The sequence below is a fragment of the Argiope bruennichi genome, chromosome 11, assembly GCF_947563725.1.
Source record: "Argiope bruennichi chromosome 11, qqArgBrue1.1, whole genome shotgun sequence".
Classification (NCBI taxonomy): Eukaryota; Metazoa; Arthropoda; class Arachnida; order Araneae; family Araneidae; genus Argiope; species Argiope bruennichi.
The window spans coordinates 20102635-20120641 of record NC_079161.1 but is presented as its reverse complement, the minus strand read 5'-3'; the positions used below and the strand labels follow the sequence as shown (position 1 = coordinate 20120641).

General features: G+C 27.2%; 1 protein-coding gene across 1 annotated transcript; it reads left to right on the top strand.

Moving 5' to 3' along the window:
• The first annotated feature begins 338 nt into the window (after window positions 1-338).
• Window positions 339-17609, top strand: LOC129957619 (splicing factor ESS-2 homolog). The gene is made up of 7 exons (XM_056070038.1): window positions 339-607; window positions 810-984; window positions 2951-3043; window positions 3887-4150; window positions 7777-8022; window positions 11830-12028; window positions 17291-17609. Exons 1-7 carry the CDS (start codon window positions 476-478, stop codon window positions 17532-17534), a joined length of 1353 nt encoding a protein of 450 aa, XP_055926013.1. The 5' UTR covers window positions 339-475; the 3' UTR covers window positions 17535-17609.
• The last annotated feature ends 398 nt before the right edge of the window (window positions 17610-18007 follow it).

Below are 18007 nucleotides of genomic sequence, written 5' to 3'. Positions count from 1 at the left end.
ATATGATCAAATTATATCAAATTTCTTGCTTTCAAGAAATTTGATCAATTCCTCAAGCTTTGAAATAATTCAGTTCAAATCAGATTAAAAAGAACGTCAAGCGAAGAATTTTTAAAATTTTTATTCTATAAAAAATTTATTTATAAAGTCTTTGTCATAAAAAATTAAGATAAATAAATAAAGAAATGAAAGAAAAAATTACAAATGTTCTAGTGCATCCGCTCGCTTATTTGATTTACCGTTACAATTTGAGCTGATTGAAATTCGAAAACTATAAAGGTTGCCGAATTGTAGAATGTAACTGGCAATGCATTGTTTCATGACGCAAGCGCAAACGCGCAATACTTACTTCTCTTTCCTGTAAACATCTTCGCAATGTTGTTTTGATTTTTTTTGTGTCACTTTGTGTCTAATGTTGTAGTCTTTACCAACATTTTGTGTTATCCCTAATACTTTAATCAATTTTCGTCTTAAAATGGAAAATCTGAAGCATATTGAGCGGTCAACTAATCAATCTATAATCAGTTCTAACCAAATGAAGGACATGGTTGTTTCAAATCCAAAACGAAAAGCGAAGAAAATATTATCAGAAGAAGATTATACAGAAGTAAGTGATAATTTATTTTCACTCGCCTAAAGATGAGAAATTCGTATGTTATAAATTTATATTCAGCAAGATATATTTTTAAAAATAATATGTTTCCATTTCTCGGTAATATATTTTTTTTAGTTTTCATTCAAACGTACTCTTTGTGGTATCTAAATGTATCGGTTCAAATCTAAAAATAAAGTCTTTTTGATTTTTTTAGCAAATGGAAAAGATTATCACGCGTGACTTCTTTCCTGATCTTCCTAAATTGAAAGCACAGAATGCATATTTGGATGCCATGGAGAAAGGAGATATCGCCAGAATTCAAGAAATACAACTGGCATACAGACTGACAGATAGTACACGCTCTAAAATACAGTCAGAGAGAAGTGCAGGTAAGATTATTATCTGAAAATCGTTTTTTTTAACAGAAATGATTTATAAAATCACTGTGTAAAGAAGGTATTCATAAATAATCTGCCTCTGCAGAAATCTAAATTTTTTTTATTCCAACTTTTTCTTATAAATAGTGTGAAATTTATGGAAGATTCTGAGACCCTTTATTAAATAGCTAATTTTTTTATTAATTAAAAGTTTTTTCATTCATATAAAACTATATTTTTTTATCCCTATTGAATGAAAATATTACATATATTTTGTATTATTCTTTATTAACAAATTAAGATAGAAAAGAAATGTTATAATTTTTTTTTAAAAAAAATTGTATGAAGAAGTATTTGAAAAATTGTATTTGAAGAAGTCCCAAGAATTGAATAATTATTTATGTAATTGATTTTCTCATTTTACTTAAAAATAAAAGTGCAGACAATAAGAAAGTTTTTGTGTATTATAATATATACAAGTTCTTTATATTTTTGAAATAAATTATATATTTAAAAGATTTTTTTATTGATATCCATATTATCATTACATAGAAGACTAATATTAAATATGTATTTACCATTTTATTTATGTATGATATGGAATCTTATTAATTTTTAATTTATTATTAAATAAGGATAAGAAAATGTTTTCATCCCAAGCAATGCTAAGTTTATTTGCAAGTATTAGATAAAACAGTGGATGTGAAAAAAATAATTGATAACAAGTAAACTTTGATTTCATCATTTAAGTCGTTTTATATAGTTCTGCTTGTATATGTGTGTTTGTTATCTAAATATCTTCTGAGAACATACTGTAAGAAAATTTAACATATGAATCTAGTTTTTTGGGTAATATTATTTTGAAATATTTGTCTATTATCAATAGATAGAATTAAAAAAATATTCAATTAGAGTTATTTTTAGTATCTAAGTTTATAAATATGCATTTTGTAACTTCAATAAATTATCTTCCCAAATCATGTAATTGGTTTTTTTAATCTGTTTCTGATTCCAAAAGCATTATAATTAATTTTTTAAGTACTTAACCCTAAAGAGTTGACTTGCCACATTAGTTAGAAGAATCATTAGTGTTAGATTTTATAAAAATTTGCAACGTAAATATATTTTTCATAAGAATGTTAATTACATGATTAGTTCTTAGAATGTTCTCGGATTCTGATTCTGATAAAGGCCATGTTTATGAAACTGAATGCTTTCTTTAAAAAAAATTTGTTTTTTGTATCACCCAAATGAAATTTTTTTTTCCCTTAATTTTTTTGAATTGCCTTGACAGAACTTCTACTTTTTTTTCTTAAATACAAAAGTGCTGACAGGATATCATATTATTTTTGGGTCTTTGGAATTATCCCGCCGACCATTTTCGCCAAACCCGATATTATCGCCAAAAAGTAGCTTTGCAATAATAATGTTTATTTTGGAAATTGCTTTTCTTTATGATAGAATCAAAAGATTGGCAAAAATGCGTCAATCCTTTAGCTCATTTCCCGAGGAATGGCGCATTTTTGCGAGCATTGATAGGTTGACAGGATTATCCCAAAGTACCTATGTTTGCATCTGCACAAAAAAAAAAAAAAAAAAATGCTGTGTTATACTTTTTTTAAATTCTTATTGTATTTTAGATTTATAAAACATAAAAATTTGAAGAAAACTAAATGTACATTTAAGTAGTCAATTATTTTTGTCTGATAAATTTCAAAATGGATATGTTTAATTTTTTACATAGAGTTTAATATTTCTGTTCTGAATAAAACTTTTGCGACCTATATTTTGAAAATTAAAAGTGAATCTGCTGCTTTAAATTTGAACATTAAAAACTGCAAATATTGATTTAGCCATTTCGATGATTAACAATATCACTATTCTCAAAACTCATTATTTTCTATTTATTAATGTAAATAGTTTTAGAGTTTACTCTGTTTAGATTTTGGTTTAACTGGTATCTTTGTTTAATCTATAGTTTTCACTCCTTCCACATTTGAGACACCTGAAATAAAGCCAATAGATTCGCCTTCAAGAGCAGAATCAGAAATAAATCTTCCTATATCAACAGGTAATATTTTATTTTTTCTAACATTTAACAGATAACTGAGTGCTGTTAGAAATCTTTGTTGCTTATATTTGTGATATCAATTCACTTAATATAATGATCAGATGATAAATTGTTTATTACATAATCTGAAACAGAGTTATTATGTAATAATACAATAAAGGGTAAATGTTTAGCGTAGTTATATGCCACTTATATTGTAAAGGCACATTTGATATGAGTATGAATTTTCTTCATTGTGATGCAGTTTTTACTTTTATTAGATTTAGATTTGAAAATAATTAATAGGTCCCAGTCGTGTAAATTATTACTTATAAACAACATCTTATAAACATTGCCATCATGAATTGTTGTTTTTCCTTCTAATACAGAAATTCTTTATTGTATTGAAATATTTATATTAGATTTCCCAGAAAATTTTTCATGGACTGCTCACCTCCCCCCCCCCCTTTTCTTTTCTTCCCTGATTACTTTAAAAACATTTTTGTAATCATTGTAATTTAAAAAATAATTATTTGTGTCTATCAATTTAAATAACAATCATTAAAAGATAAAAATAAAATAATTAATAATGATTACCTAAATAATTAATGAATTACAAAAATTAAATAATGACATAAAACATTTTCTTTTGTTCTTTTATGTACATATATTTATTGTGTTGTTATGTAGCATTTTTAACATGTTGTTACATTTCTTTTCTTTTTGAATATAAAAAACATAATATTGAACATTTTATTTTGTTCTTTTATATATAATGTTGTTATATACTATTTTATGTTATATTTTCTTCTTTTTGAATATTTTAAAAAAAAAAAAATCATTTTAATTGTATATTTGGTTTAGAGAAGCCAGAAAAATGCCAAGCCAGTCTAGATAAATTTTTGGGTGAAACAACAAGTGAAGACAACGCCTCCTTTCAACAACTGATGGAGCGTTCAGATGAAGCTCACCGACAGAAGTACCCATGGCTTTACAAAGATGAGAAAGAAGAAAGCAAGAAAGTGACAAATATGCTGGCTCTACCCAGTTCAGAACCAGAATTCAAAAAACCAGAACTAGTGACATGGGCCTATAAAAACAAGAATGCTCTTATGTATATTCCTGATGGTAAGCCTTGGATGTTTTCATCCCTTATTGTCTTTTTGTATCAATTGGTCATTTTCTTTTCTTTAATTAACAGCTCTTTTTTTTTTTCTTTGAAGGACTATAACACAAAACAAAAAGTAAAAAAACCAATAGCCATTTCTTCTTCATTAAATGCATTTTAACAGTTAGACTGCTGCACTAGTGAAAAATTTTCCATTTGACCATATTGCATTATCAGGGGTGTTTGTGCTCCGGGGATTTTGAACTTCGATACCCGGAAATTCCGGGGATCGTCGTTCAAAAGGAAGTAGGAATAATAATGAATTATTTATTTTGATCTGGGTAATTTTGTTTGCTTTGAAAGCAGAAAACGCAATATCAGTGTGTGTAGTGAAAACTTTTCCTTTCTTTCTCCAAAGGCAGTGATAATGCGTGAAAAGGGGGAAAAAACTTCTTTTTTGTTCTTTCCTTATTGCGAGTTATGACTCATTCCCCCGGTTCTCGGACATTCTCTTCTGGATTCTTTTCGACAAGTAGGCGTGGCAGAAAAAAAAGGGAGAGACTTCGTTCGACCAGATGTGCGATCACGTGGCCTGGGTTCAAAGGTCTTAATTTTGCAAAAAAAGTAATTCATTGAACTTTTATAATTAGGTCATTCAGTACTTCATAATTGTAATTTTTCATTTCTCTCTCCCCCCCCCTTCTCGAAACTCCAAAATGTCGGTAGTAAGTCCGTAAAAGTTTCAGGGGATTTTTTTGGGGTCCCACAAACACCCCTGCATTATTCAGAATGTATGTAAAAATCTGTAAGTTATTAATGCTTCACAAAACCCTGTTGTCAAAAATGTTGCAGATTAAGTACAATTCTTAAGCCTGTAAATGTGTTTAATAGCAACACTTGTGAATTTTATATAAACTGTGTATAGCTTAAATTGCACTTTTGGATTTTTTTTTTTTTTAAAAAAAATTGAAAATGTAATAAAATTATTTCTCTTATATCCTCATCTATATTTTCCTCCTGATGACTGTGCACATTTCCTAAATAGGTTGTACACACACTTAAGTATTGGTTCCATGGTTTGGCCTTATTACCTGGTCTCCTATGTTTGTTGGTGTCATCAATTCCTTTCTTGTTCTCCCCCCCCCCCCTCCAAATTCTGTGCAATTTCTTGGCTATTTTAGAGCAATGGTTGTGGTTTTTCTTACTTTATTTTTACTGATTTTTATAAAATGAATTAAAAAACACTGCAATTCTTTTTAAGAAATATTTTTTTCTTGTATCCCATCTTAACATGTATAATATTTCATTTTAATGAGAAATACTCGCTTTTGAAATTTTTACTGAGCACAAGTCTGTTTTAACTAGCGTTCTTCAATTTCATAATAAATTGGATCATATTTGTTCCCTTCTTTTTTTATTTTCCGTTATGTTATAGTTTGTGGTTTCATTTATTCTCTTTGCTTTGAAGGTGAATTTATTATAATTAATTTGTTTAAAAAATTTTGTAAGTTCAATTCATTTATTATTATTGTTTTTGCTGCCTGGATGTTTTCTTATTGTTTTGTATTAATGGTAAAAATAAATTACTGGGGTTTTCCCCCCTTTTCTATTTCTGACTGAGTTTTGAATGATATTTACCTTTGTCCTGATGTTCAATTTTATCTGATATTGATATATTTATAGCCTTTTGTAATTTTTAATATTTATAGTTATGTAATTTATTTTTTTTACAATTCTATAATTATTAAAATTTTTATTACTACTTTGTCTATTTAGACTGCTTTTAAGTAAATTTTTTTAAATAATTGTAATTATGATTTATCGGAATTCCTTTCATATTCGATAATGATGCCTCAAGATGTTTAATGTTGTAGGTTGGAAATATATATTGCTTTTAATGAACTATTAGATAAAGAAATAAGAATATACAAAAAAGTAATGCTTTTAATTCAGAATTTCTTAATTTTAAAAAAATGTAGTGTCTTTAACCAGTAATCTCTTGTGTTGTTTGTTTTTCTGTCATTCATTAAATAAAATTAATATTTATTATATTTATGATTTTATCAAAAATAGATGAAGTAAGTCCAATCTTGTGCTTTGTCTCCCCACTTTCACTCTCTGTGTCTTTCATTTTAGCACATTTTAAAATTTAAGCATCTCTTTATTTAAAGCATCTTTTTTTCCAAGTTTTTTGATGAACAGAAAAAAAAAATTTGACAAAATTTTGGTGCAAATATTTTTTAAATAAAGCGAATGCAATAAATTTAATCTACTGTTTCTTTAATTAATCTTCTTTTTCATTCGTAACTTTAACCAAGAGATACAGTTTAATTTCTGAATTGCATTGACTTTTCCATATTCCATTAGGCCTAATAATTCAACTATCTGGAAATGCTGCAGAGGCATTTTTTTTACTCCCCACTCTTGCAGTTTCATTTAACAATAATTTTCCATATTGACCCCATAAAGAGTTTCACCTTTACTTTTTAATCTTTATTAGTGAAATAAAGCTGTGAGTTTTTCTCTATTGGTTATCTCTTGGGCCCACAAAATATAATATTATAAGAATAAATTTAATCTTAAATAATATTAGTGCCAGGTATAAAATAAATTGGTTTCCCCTCATCATCATGATTGCATTTTTATTCATATGACTCTACAGCACAACTTCATTTATCTTTTATTATATATATATATATATATATATATATATATATATATATATATATATATATATATATATATATATATATATATATATATATATATATATATATATATATATATATATGTGTGTGTGTGTGTGTGTGTGTGTGTGTGTCAGTTGACTTCATTTATGCTATATTTAAGGTACTAGTGTCATAAAATTTCGTTTATGATTAAAAATAGAAAGAATTAAGTGTTAATTTCTTAAAAACTTGGTTTTCAGAAATATGACAATAAGATTTTTGAGATATTTAAATATGAAACTGTGTGAATATCTAATTTTCATTACATAATTCTATAATCTATATTGATTTTCTCAATTTTTTTTTACTTGTAATGATATAGATATTTAGAAGAGAGAGATTAAAAGCAATAGTTTGAAAATCGAGGTGGATTGTCATTTTACCATAAAATCTAGTTATAGCATTGATTCATATGTGCTATAGAAAGTAATAAATATTTAATATATTGAACTGTCATTATTCACTAAAAAAGTAATCTCTCAATCTACAAGTGTTAAAAATTGGAAAAAAGAATTCTTCAATAGTCTTAAATTTTGAAACTAAATTTAATTTATCTCGTTTTTGTATATATTCTGCTTATTTGAAGTAAGAAACAGGAGAATGTTCCCACCATATGGAATGTCTTTAATTGCTTCATGAAAATGTTCATCTTATGTTTTTACACATTTACATCTTTAAAATCATCTTCAGAATGAGATTCCCCATTCATTTTTATAACAATGCAAATTGGTGTGAGTGCTTTAACTTCTAATTTCTTAGCCACATTACTAAGCATTCAGTTATATATAGCCATAATTTATTTGAATTATTATGTACTTTTAAATAAGAATACCTGGTAAATTAACAATTGTCATTTTGTTTATTCTTTTATTTCTACTGTCCACAAATGCATTAACAATGTTTATTCACTACCACAGGTGTTGAGCTTACAGCAGAAGAGCGTCTAGCTGTGGGACAGAAGGAGATCAACCACTCAGGTACTCGATTCGAAGGAGGTGCTCCCTTTGCAGCAGAGGCCCATAAGGAGGCACTTGCAGAGGCTGCTGCTCACCAGGCCAAAATGAAAGAGGGAAAAGTGGGCATTGATGGGAAGGAGATCTTGCCTAATGAATCCCCACAGGTTAACGGATATGGATTTGTTGGCACACCTTTGCCAGAACCAGGTATTTCCATATTTCTGTTTGTTTAAGCCTTTTGGCTATAAGGCTTTTTCCATTATTTGCTAACACTTATGTAAACTTGATAGAATTGCTTCTTAATTTACTTGTTACAGTAAGAGATTCATTGTACTTTTTAGTATAATTATTAAAAAAAAACAACTATGATTGTGATTGATTAATTTTCTTTTAAAATTTTAATAAAAATAATAGTGGGATAAAAATGGTTGGCTTTAAAAAGTTCCTTTTTTTTTATTTTTACCAAGTATTTAGAACCTTTGGGGGGGGGGCATCTCAAAAAGAGAATGAGATGCTTCTGGTATGGTGGTTGGGTCTCACCATCCTGGAGGGTACACAAAAAAATGGGGGATTTGGCCCCTCCCATCAATGATGGAACATACTTCCTTCGGGAAGCGTTGTACCAAGGCCGATGATGGCCCTTAGGACTCAACCATAGTTTCCGCCAGTGTTATTGGTTTTGGTGGTCCATCATTCAATTTTCTTTATCCGTGTGCCTTCAGGCAGGTCGGAGAGTCAGTGATATGACTTACCAAGTATTTAGAAGACAAATTCAACATTCAAAGAAAATTGAGGGAAAAAAACAAGTAAAATTAGATGTTTTAGTATGTATGAAAAAGAATACTAGAAACAAATTGCTTAAGTTCCTTAGTAAAAGATTTGCTGTACTTCAGCTTAATTATCATAAAAAGAATAATTTATGTATTATGAAAAATTTTTACGTGATATACTTTAGTTTCTTTTTCTTTAATTGGGAAAATTTATTAACCTAAAAAAAGTTTTTTGTAATGAAAATTCTATAAAGACATTTTCATAAAGCAGGTAAATTTTTAAAATTTGTAAAAGTGTAACATAATAAATCATAATTTATTTTTGTTTTGAAGGGAAAATATTATTTAATTTTTATGCTAACTACATGATTGCAGTTATATAAATAATCAATATGCTGATATGTCTGAAATTTTTTTTAAACATTTGATATAAGTTTTAAAAATTAATGCAGTTATACAAGTGATGAATTTAATTGCATATGCACAATTATTTTTAAAAGAACACAGCTTTGACTAGGTGTTGAAAATGTTCATTTTTAAAAAGTTTTTAGCATTTCAATTAATGTGTCATCTGACATTTTAAAAAAAGTTAAAAAGTTAATAAATTTGTTATTATTGCCTGATCTTACCCTATTAATATTCTTTCATTTTATCTATATTATGCTAGAAAATTACAAAAAATACAGATCAGAGGGTGGTTAATTGGTTCAGGTCGATAAATTTGCCTTTTAAGATCTCAGAAAATTTAATAAATAGAAGCATAAAATTTTGTTGTAACACTGATTTATAAGCAAAATCCTTATAGATGTGTGTAAATATATATACTATTAGGGTTTTTTTCCCCCTATGGGGGTAGCAATTTTTTACTGTTACTTTGTAGGAATCTCAATGGGTTTAAAGGTTTTTATACTTTTGAGTACCTTATTTGTTTGAACTTTCCAACTGGAAGTGTATGCCTAATTACAATTGTTAAAGAAATAAATACTTGTTTCACATTTTTGGGGCATCCTAATATTTTAGACTTTTTGTAATCAGTTCTTAGTGTGATCTGTCAAGAAACAGAAGGAAAATATTTGCTGTTTCTCATACCTCAATTCACCATGTACTTAATGAGGCAAAAGTAAACTATATTTTTTACACCTATTATAGCATAAGCAACATATTTGATTGAATTTCACTTTGTTATTTCTAGAAAAAATTCATATTTTTCTTAATTGTATTCTTAAAAGAGCTGGTGTTAGACACCATCCATGATTAAAAGAAGAGAATGCATTTTTTAAATTTTCATTTGATGAAAGATTTTTCACTTTTTACTTTAAACTAATTATGATCTCTCGAGTAATAATAATGGATGTTTTTCTGTTAACAATAAAAATAATTATTAATATGTCTACATTTCTTATTTGGCATAGTGTTGTATTAACTTTAGTAACATTTTATTATTATGTTATTTAATTAAATGATCTGCAATGTATTTGTAAATTACTAATTCATCCATTGTAAAAAAAATTAGTGTTAAAATACTGCTATTAATTAAAAGTTTACTTTAAAAATTATTTCTTACATATTTTTGGATAGGTTTGCATTCCTCGGCCTTTTCTTACATCCTTAAAAAAATCCAAATGTTCTTTGGAAAACTAATTTTTGAGAGAAACTTATTTTTTAAAAAAATCTGCAATTCAAATACTTATGAATCTAAATTTAGCATTTTCAAAGATTTAAATATTTTATATGAAGCACCATGTCAGTCACTGATGACTACTTTTTATTCAGATCATATTGACACATTGAAAAGCCATCCATGGCCGAATGATCATAGCACTGATCTCATAATTAAGAGATCGTAAGTTCGAATCATGCTAGAGACAATGCGATACACAGTTTGTGTAAATATTTAATTCCTTGATTTTTTTTCCCTTTATTTCATGTTCCAGCAGATTCTGGAACTTTCTTTAGTGTACCAGACAAGTGTTCTGGACTTTTCTTATTGTCTCCAGAAAAGTATTCTGGAACTTTCCCTGTTAGTATAAAAGCAGAAGATCTGTCAGTCACTGTGTTCTCAATTCAGAGTTGAGTTAATAAATTGGTTTAGCTCTATTTCTTGTGTGTGACATTGAGTTCCTCACTAGAGTACCTACGTGACAATATAAGTCCAATTGACTGTTTATTGATTAATAATATACATTTAAGAAATTTTAATCTAGGGATCACAAAATAATACACCAAATGCATGCAATCGCAACTTTACATAGAACTCTGGCTGCCAGAATACCAAAGAAATTTAATATTACAGGCAAACTAGAAAGGGTGTGAAAATGGACTTTGCACTTACCATATTAACTGCTTAGTTTTTAAATTTGTTTTCAAAAATTTCTGCGCATTTTTATGTCTTCAAGTGATATTAGCTTTCTCAAATAAAAAATTTAATTGATTCTTTTTAAACATCAGTGTACACATATGTCCTGTACAAGATATAAATATTAAAAGAATGGAGCACAATTCCATTCTTTAATTGATAAAATTTTATTATTTATTTTGCTATATCTAGTGTAAAATTTGGAAAAATGCTTTTAAAAAACTTGTATCTTATTTAGAATGTTTAAATATGCTGTGAAAGTATTATAATCATTAAAAAAAAAGAAAGAAAGAAAGATGTGTAAAAATTATTAATGACTTCTATGTTTTGAAATTGCCTGCATTAAAAAAAAATCCATTTATGAAATTGACTCTGTATGCATTTATTGGTATTATATAAATGTAATTCAAAAATACAATGTCTGCCACTTTTCAATATTGCCATTCTACTGTTTAGAAATGTTAAAAATATTTATATGTTATGATGGTTTGAATAGAAAAACATAAAAATTTATGGAACTAGTTCAGCAGTTAACCTGGCATTGTTGAAAATATAAATTTTCAGAATTCTACGATGACATAAAAATCGCCCTCTTTAAATAAGAGTTTCTAAAGAAATCATTCATTTAATTCTATAATATTATTATTGTTTCTTTTAAAGTAATCTATTTCTGTTATTTATATTAGAATGTTATTAAAAATTGAATTTATTTTTGTAATTTACCAGCAGATAGGAAAGAATGGAAAAACAGCAAAAAAAAAAATTAGTATGAAATGTAGTTGCTGAAAATAATTTTTATTAACATCTTTTTTTTATTATGATACTTTGAATATTATTAAAAGTTGTAAAAGCATGAGAATTAAATACTCTTTTATTTTTATTGAACAGGTGTGAATGAGACGCCTCTTCTTACCTGGGGTGAAATCGAGGGTACACCATTTCGCCTAGATGGCGGAGACACTCCTCTACCCCAGACTCCTGGCGGACAACAGTTCAAAATTCCACAGCCCTCTGTGAGAGAGAGGATAGCCCACTCACTTGCTGACAAAGCAGCAAAAAAACACAGAAAACCAATTGCCTCCCAGAAGTAAGAAGCTATTCTTTTTTTGTTATTTTAAGAATTTGAATTTCCACTTTAAACAAAATTTTGCACTTATATGTAATTTTAATTACCAATTTCAGGTGAATAATATTTTTGTCAAATACTATATGGTAAATTCTTTCCTTGAACATAATTTTTCAGTTGTATCCATTTTTCTTTACTTTTATAATTTTAACATCAGTTAACAATAAAAATAATTCTTTATCAAATATATAATATGATAGGTCCTTTTTATTTATATAATGACATTCATTGTTGTGAGAACATAAATATTAGTGATGTTTGCTTCTGATTCCTCTAAAATTAAAATTTTTTTTAATTTGGAAATAGTGTCATTTCTTTTGTTTATGACATTTTGGGGACACTTACTCTATTTTTATATCTATTTACACAAAATTTAAATTATCAATGGTAGTATCTCTAGTACTTCCAAAAAACGATTGCTGTTATTAGACTGCTGATTAAAAATCTATCACTTGAGTTTCTTCCATTTGCTACCAGACACTTATATGTTATTTTTTAACTATTGCTTTTCATCATCATACAGTAATAATTGTTTTATAAAAAATAAATGCTTTATATCGTATAGAAAGCATTTATATTATGATTGAATATAGCTGGGGTTCCTAATAAACTATAAGTCACAAATCAATTTTTTAGTGAATCACAAGATCATGAATGAATATGTTTTCCCACAATTTGTAAAAACATAATGTAGGCTTAAAATCTTCATCAGTGTATTAATATATATTTTTAAAAAATATATATATTTTTTTTTCCTTCATAAACGTTTCTTTTTGGCCCATTCTCTTTAGGAAATAATGTGTACTGTTAGATTCTGAAAAATATTGATGCATCAAAAATGAAGTGGGGACTTTTGGACATGGTTTCTAAAAAGTGGGTCACATGGTATAAAAATTTGGAACCATTGGGGTCCAACCCATTTACTTCAGTGCTGTATGCAGTAAGTTAGTGCTTCAAACGTAATCATGTTAACATCTATGAGATAATTTAACAATTAACATTAAAAATATTGCATTTTATTCAAAAGATTGTAATTAAATTTTCATATGTAAGCTAAGAAATAACCAGCTGACTTTTTAAAAAATTATTTTATATTTGAAGAATTTATTAATATTTAGTATTTAGAAAATTAATTCTATTTTAGATATAACCATACTTTATGAATATTTTAGCATAAAAAAAAGTAATAAAGTACTTTTTCTATTTACCGTAGACAACATTGAAGTAACATTAAGCAAGAAGTTCCTATTTTTGAGCAATGAGACCCACTTTTTAGAATTCCACTAATTCCAAGAAACTAAAAACTTACCCACTTTAAAGGGAGTTAAAAGAATTAGAATATTTAATGAGATTTTTTTTTTACTCGTATACTGTCATTGTCATGATAAGATAGTGGGTTACAAAACTTTTGGATATTTATTCTGAAATGACATTGAATGGATTTTGAAGGAAAAATTAAAGGATTAAAGAGTGAGAAAGGGAGTTAAGATTTTCAACCACAAAATGATAAAATGAATTCAGGAATACCTGAATCCCTTATTGCTACACTGCTAAGGAGTAGTGATATTCATTGAAAAGTAAAGCTGATTTTTCATACTTACTATTTGAAATGACATTTCTTGAAAAAAAAATGTTTTCTTTGAATTAATAGGGATTTTTTTTATAGCCTGGGAAAATGAATCTGTCGTCATCTGGAATACTATTTAAAATAAAATTTTAAATCTTTTTTTCATAGAGATAATGTAATGTGATGTTCAAATAATTTTTTTTAAAAGCGTTATTTGTCGTAGTTGTAGCTAAACTCCAGGGTCTGTGAAATATTTGAATTATTTTAAAAATTTCAAATATTTTTACATTTAACCTTTGTGAAGTTAATTATGTTTTAGAAGGATTATGTGTAGTTAAAATAAATTACATATCAAATTCAGATTTTTTTTTTAAATCTAAAAATTTATAGTTTGATAGTTGTTAATTTTGTATTTTGGAAAGTATATACTTTAGAGAAAATAAATATAAATTTCAAAAAGGCTTCATGTAATTTAATAATATACATTTAATTTTATATTAGAATATAAACAACCTTTTATAAAAATTGTGAAATATTTACTATTAATTATGCTATCATTTTTATAGCAAATTAAATTACTTGTGCTTGTTCTGGAAAATTAGGTGTTAATTATTTACATGAATTTAAAACAAATGAAATGAATATAATTACATTTTTGGCACAAATTTATTCTACTTTAAATTTTTTTTATTTGATTTTCCCCCTCTTATTCTACAATCGTTTGACATACAATTGATTATTCTGTTTCTCCATTTGACTTATTTGTTCTTTGCATACTATGGCAGAGATATCATATATTTTCAAGATTCTGAGTATTCAAATAATTTTGAGCTTGGTAATTATATTTTCCAATTTGTTTTAAAAAATTAAATGTAATAATGCCATATATGGCCAATTTGGCGCTAAATGCGCCAAAGTAAGAAGCTTGAAGGAACCTTTGCCTACTTGAAATGAACTCTTTCTACTTTCTTGTTTCTTTACCAACCGCTGTAAATGATAACATTTAGCAGGATATGTTCTCCTGACGGATAAACAGAATTATAGTTACAAATATGGTATCCATAATTGTATCAGTCACTATTTTAAATATTAAAGGCTCAAAAGAACTTAACTGTTCACCTTGTATAACTGGACTATTATACCTCAGACAGATAACTTTGGCCTTTGCTTGCAGTTATTTTAATACAACATAAAGAAAAATATTATTCATGTGGATATCATGGTAATATTATATTCAAAACGTTACTCCCTTTCATTTAATTATTTACACTAAAATTTACTAATTAGTCACTAAAGCTATCTTTTAAATATAAATCTTAGAATCTCTTATTTAAATTTCAAACTAAGCCTTCTATGAGCAAATTAAAACACCCTTAATATTCAATTTGTAACTCAGTTCAAATTAATTTGGGTTACTTAAGATCACTAACATTACAATTCATGATATGACTGTGATTTACAAAAATGCATGAAATAAGAATGTAAACAGATTTTTAACTTAAATCGGTATACATATAATCACCCAACACATCAGCTACTTCTATGAACATGATAAATACCTTAATTGATAAACAAACTTTCATAATAAACTTATAGCTAGTTACTGAAACATGTATGCAATTTAAAAATTTATTGGCCACATGATAATGATATACCAGCAAAATGTTTAAATAATTATGATTCCCTTTGATGTGAAAGTTTCAAAAAGAAAAAGTTATGGAAAAACAATTTATAGTTCCTCAAAATAAAATCTGAAAATCTAAATGATAAAAGGAACTTGGTTGATGATAAAATTAAAATTCACTATTGAAGTGTAGATATCAGAATAGAAGTTATTACACAAGATTACTGATTATTTAACAGGCAATGAGTATACAATAGCATCCGACTATCTCCTTGTTATGGTTCTTCTTGGAGGGCCAGTCATGGTGAAGATTACTATTTTTAGATTGCAGTAATAGACATATGATGGGCAAGGAAAAGAAAGGAGTTAACCGTTCATAATGATGTTACATCAATGACAGCGTCATTATACCACATATCTCCTGTCAGATCTCTCAGATGGCATGTCTGTTTTTGCAGTTGGCCAATAAAAGTTGACAACACTTAAGATAAATGTAGTAGAAAGACTCTTGGAAAGAGATCAAAGAAAGATTGTCACTAGAAAGTCAACAGCAATCCTGTTTTCTTTATGCATTTTGAAAAGCCTCAATATCACAAATTCAGTGGTTCTATTAAGGAAGAATTCAACTCCCAACTGTAACCTCGGGCAGCAAAGGCAGTCTGCCAGATAATCAAGATTATTCTCATTCAACCAAATCAGGTGGACCAAAACTTTTTCATGGATCTATTTAGAATGATGTTTTTTGTAAAGTCGCCAGAATGTCTCCAAAGGTCTCCCAAAAAATCCTAACAATAGCTTCTAAATATGTAAATTTATTTAAATCAGGAAGCAAAATAATCAAGAAATAAAATTTTGCCAAAACTTTAAAGTGCTGATTGGATTATAAGGTTGCCAGAAGAAAATTCTTAAATTCAGTGTCTAGACACAAACTCGAAGGGATGTGCAGAATAAAAGGACTAAAGATCAATATTTAATAAGAGGAAAGGATTTGAAATTCTATTGCAGAAGAAAAGAATGAGACATTAACTGGACATAGCAGGTATCTGAGCCAAGAAACAATTTTAAAAAATTCTTGAAAAAAAAAATATTTCGATGGATATTGACTTAACTTTTAGTATACAGGATTCAAAGGTCAAGAAGTGAGAGCTTTTTCTCATAACTGTGGATTGGTTAATTTCCTATTTAAAAAAAAAAAAAAAAAAATTAATTTTTTTTTTTTTTTTTTTTTTTTTTTTTTTTTTTGTAAACATATTAAAACAATGGCAAATTCTCCCATAGAAGTTTGAAATCAAAAATGTCTAAATAAAATTTAATTAGTCACAAAAAGCATTTTGATTTAAATGTTATCAGATAATTCTATTGATATTCTAAATACAAAGTAATCGATATAGAAAAGAAGGATTTTTTCCCCCCTGATTTTTATCAAGTTAAATATTTTGACTAAAGTTACAAAATACTTAACGTAAACTATAAATTTTCATTGCAACAATTTTTTAAATTATTTATTTGTCTTCAAAATTATATATACTATATTTTATTAAATTCTGCATCATCTTTACTCTATAAGAATAATTAACTGTCAGTGATATTTTTTAAGAAATATTTATTATTGTATACAATTTTTAATGATTAAAAATGGTTTGGTACAACTTTTATTCCTATTTTAATTAAAATTAAGACTACAGATGATGGGAGAATTTTGTTTATTTATTATTATATATTAGTAAGTGAATATTTATATAAATGGATTTTTTTAACATTAAAATATTTCACATAATTTTTGAAGAATTCATTTACATATATTTTGGCATTCTGACATTTTTACTTTTTCACATATGATCAATAAGTGATTTTTGTCTAATATATAATTGGTTAAAAATATAAATGCTTCAGATTTGCTGACAAATACTTAAATATAAGAAATATCATAGTGCACGTCTCATGACAATTTTTTACGAATAAAATTTAGAAAATACTTTCATTCTAAGCAATATCCAGTATATCATTTAATATGTTTTTATTATTATTACAGACCGTCCATGCGTCTATCTGGTTCTATGACACCGCAAGAGCGTCTCCAGAGCATGTCTCCTGCTGCCCAGAGGCTGGCCTGTACAAAATTAGGCATACAAAGAAACTCTGACTTAGCACTGAGGGCTAGCTATTCCCCTTCTCCTCTCCGCACCCCCAAAACGCCCTTGGGCCTTGCAACTCCATCTCCTGTACCATCCCCCAAAAATCAGCCCAAACGACTCAAGGCCAGCGATTTTTTTTAGATGATTCATCCATGTAAAATTTGTAAATATGTATTATATTAAAGAATTATCTGTGGATTAAATGGATTTATCTTATTTATTTTTGTAAATAAACCAACAATTGTACATCATTTTCATTGTTGTATTTTTATCTAAGTAAAATTACAATACTTTTTTATTTCAATGTTCAGCTGTAATTTACAAGTTTGGCTTCAAGACATAAAGGATGGGATGGCATCTTTCATGTTTACATAGTTACATATTGTAATGTATTTGTTGGTCTCGTCACTTTTATCGGTGAAATAAAACAAAGTTTTGGTTAAGAATGTCAAACTCAGACGCCACTTAAACCAAATAAACTCTTCAGTCTTGAGATCTAACTTTTCTTCCGTGTCTCACAAAATTTAAACCGCTTAATGTTTTGATATTTTGACTTCTTTTCCAAGTTATGTAACTTTAAAAAGATACCAATAGATAATAACACAATACTAAAT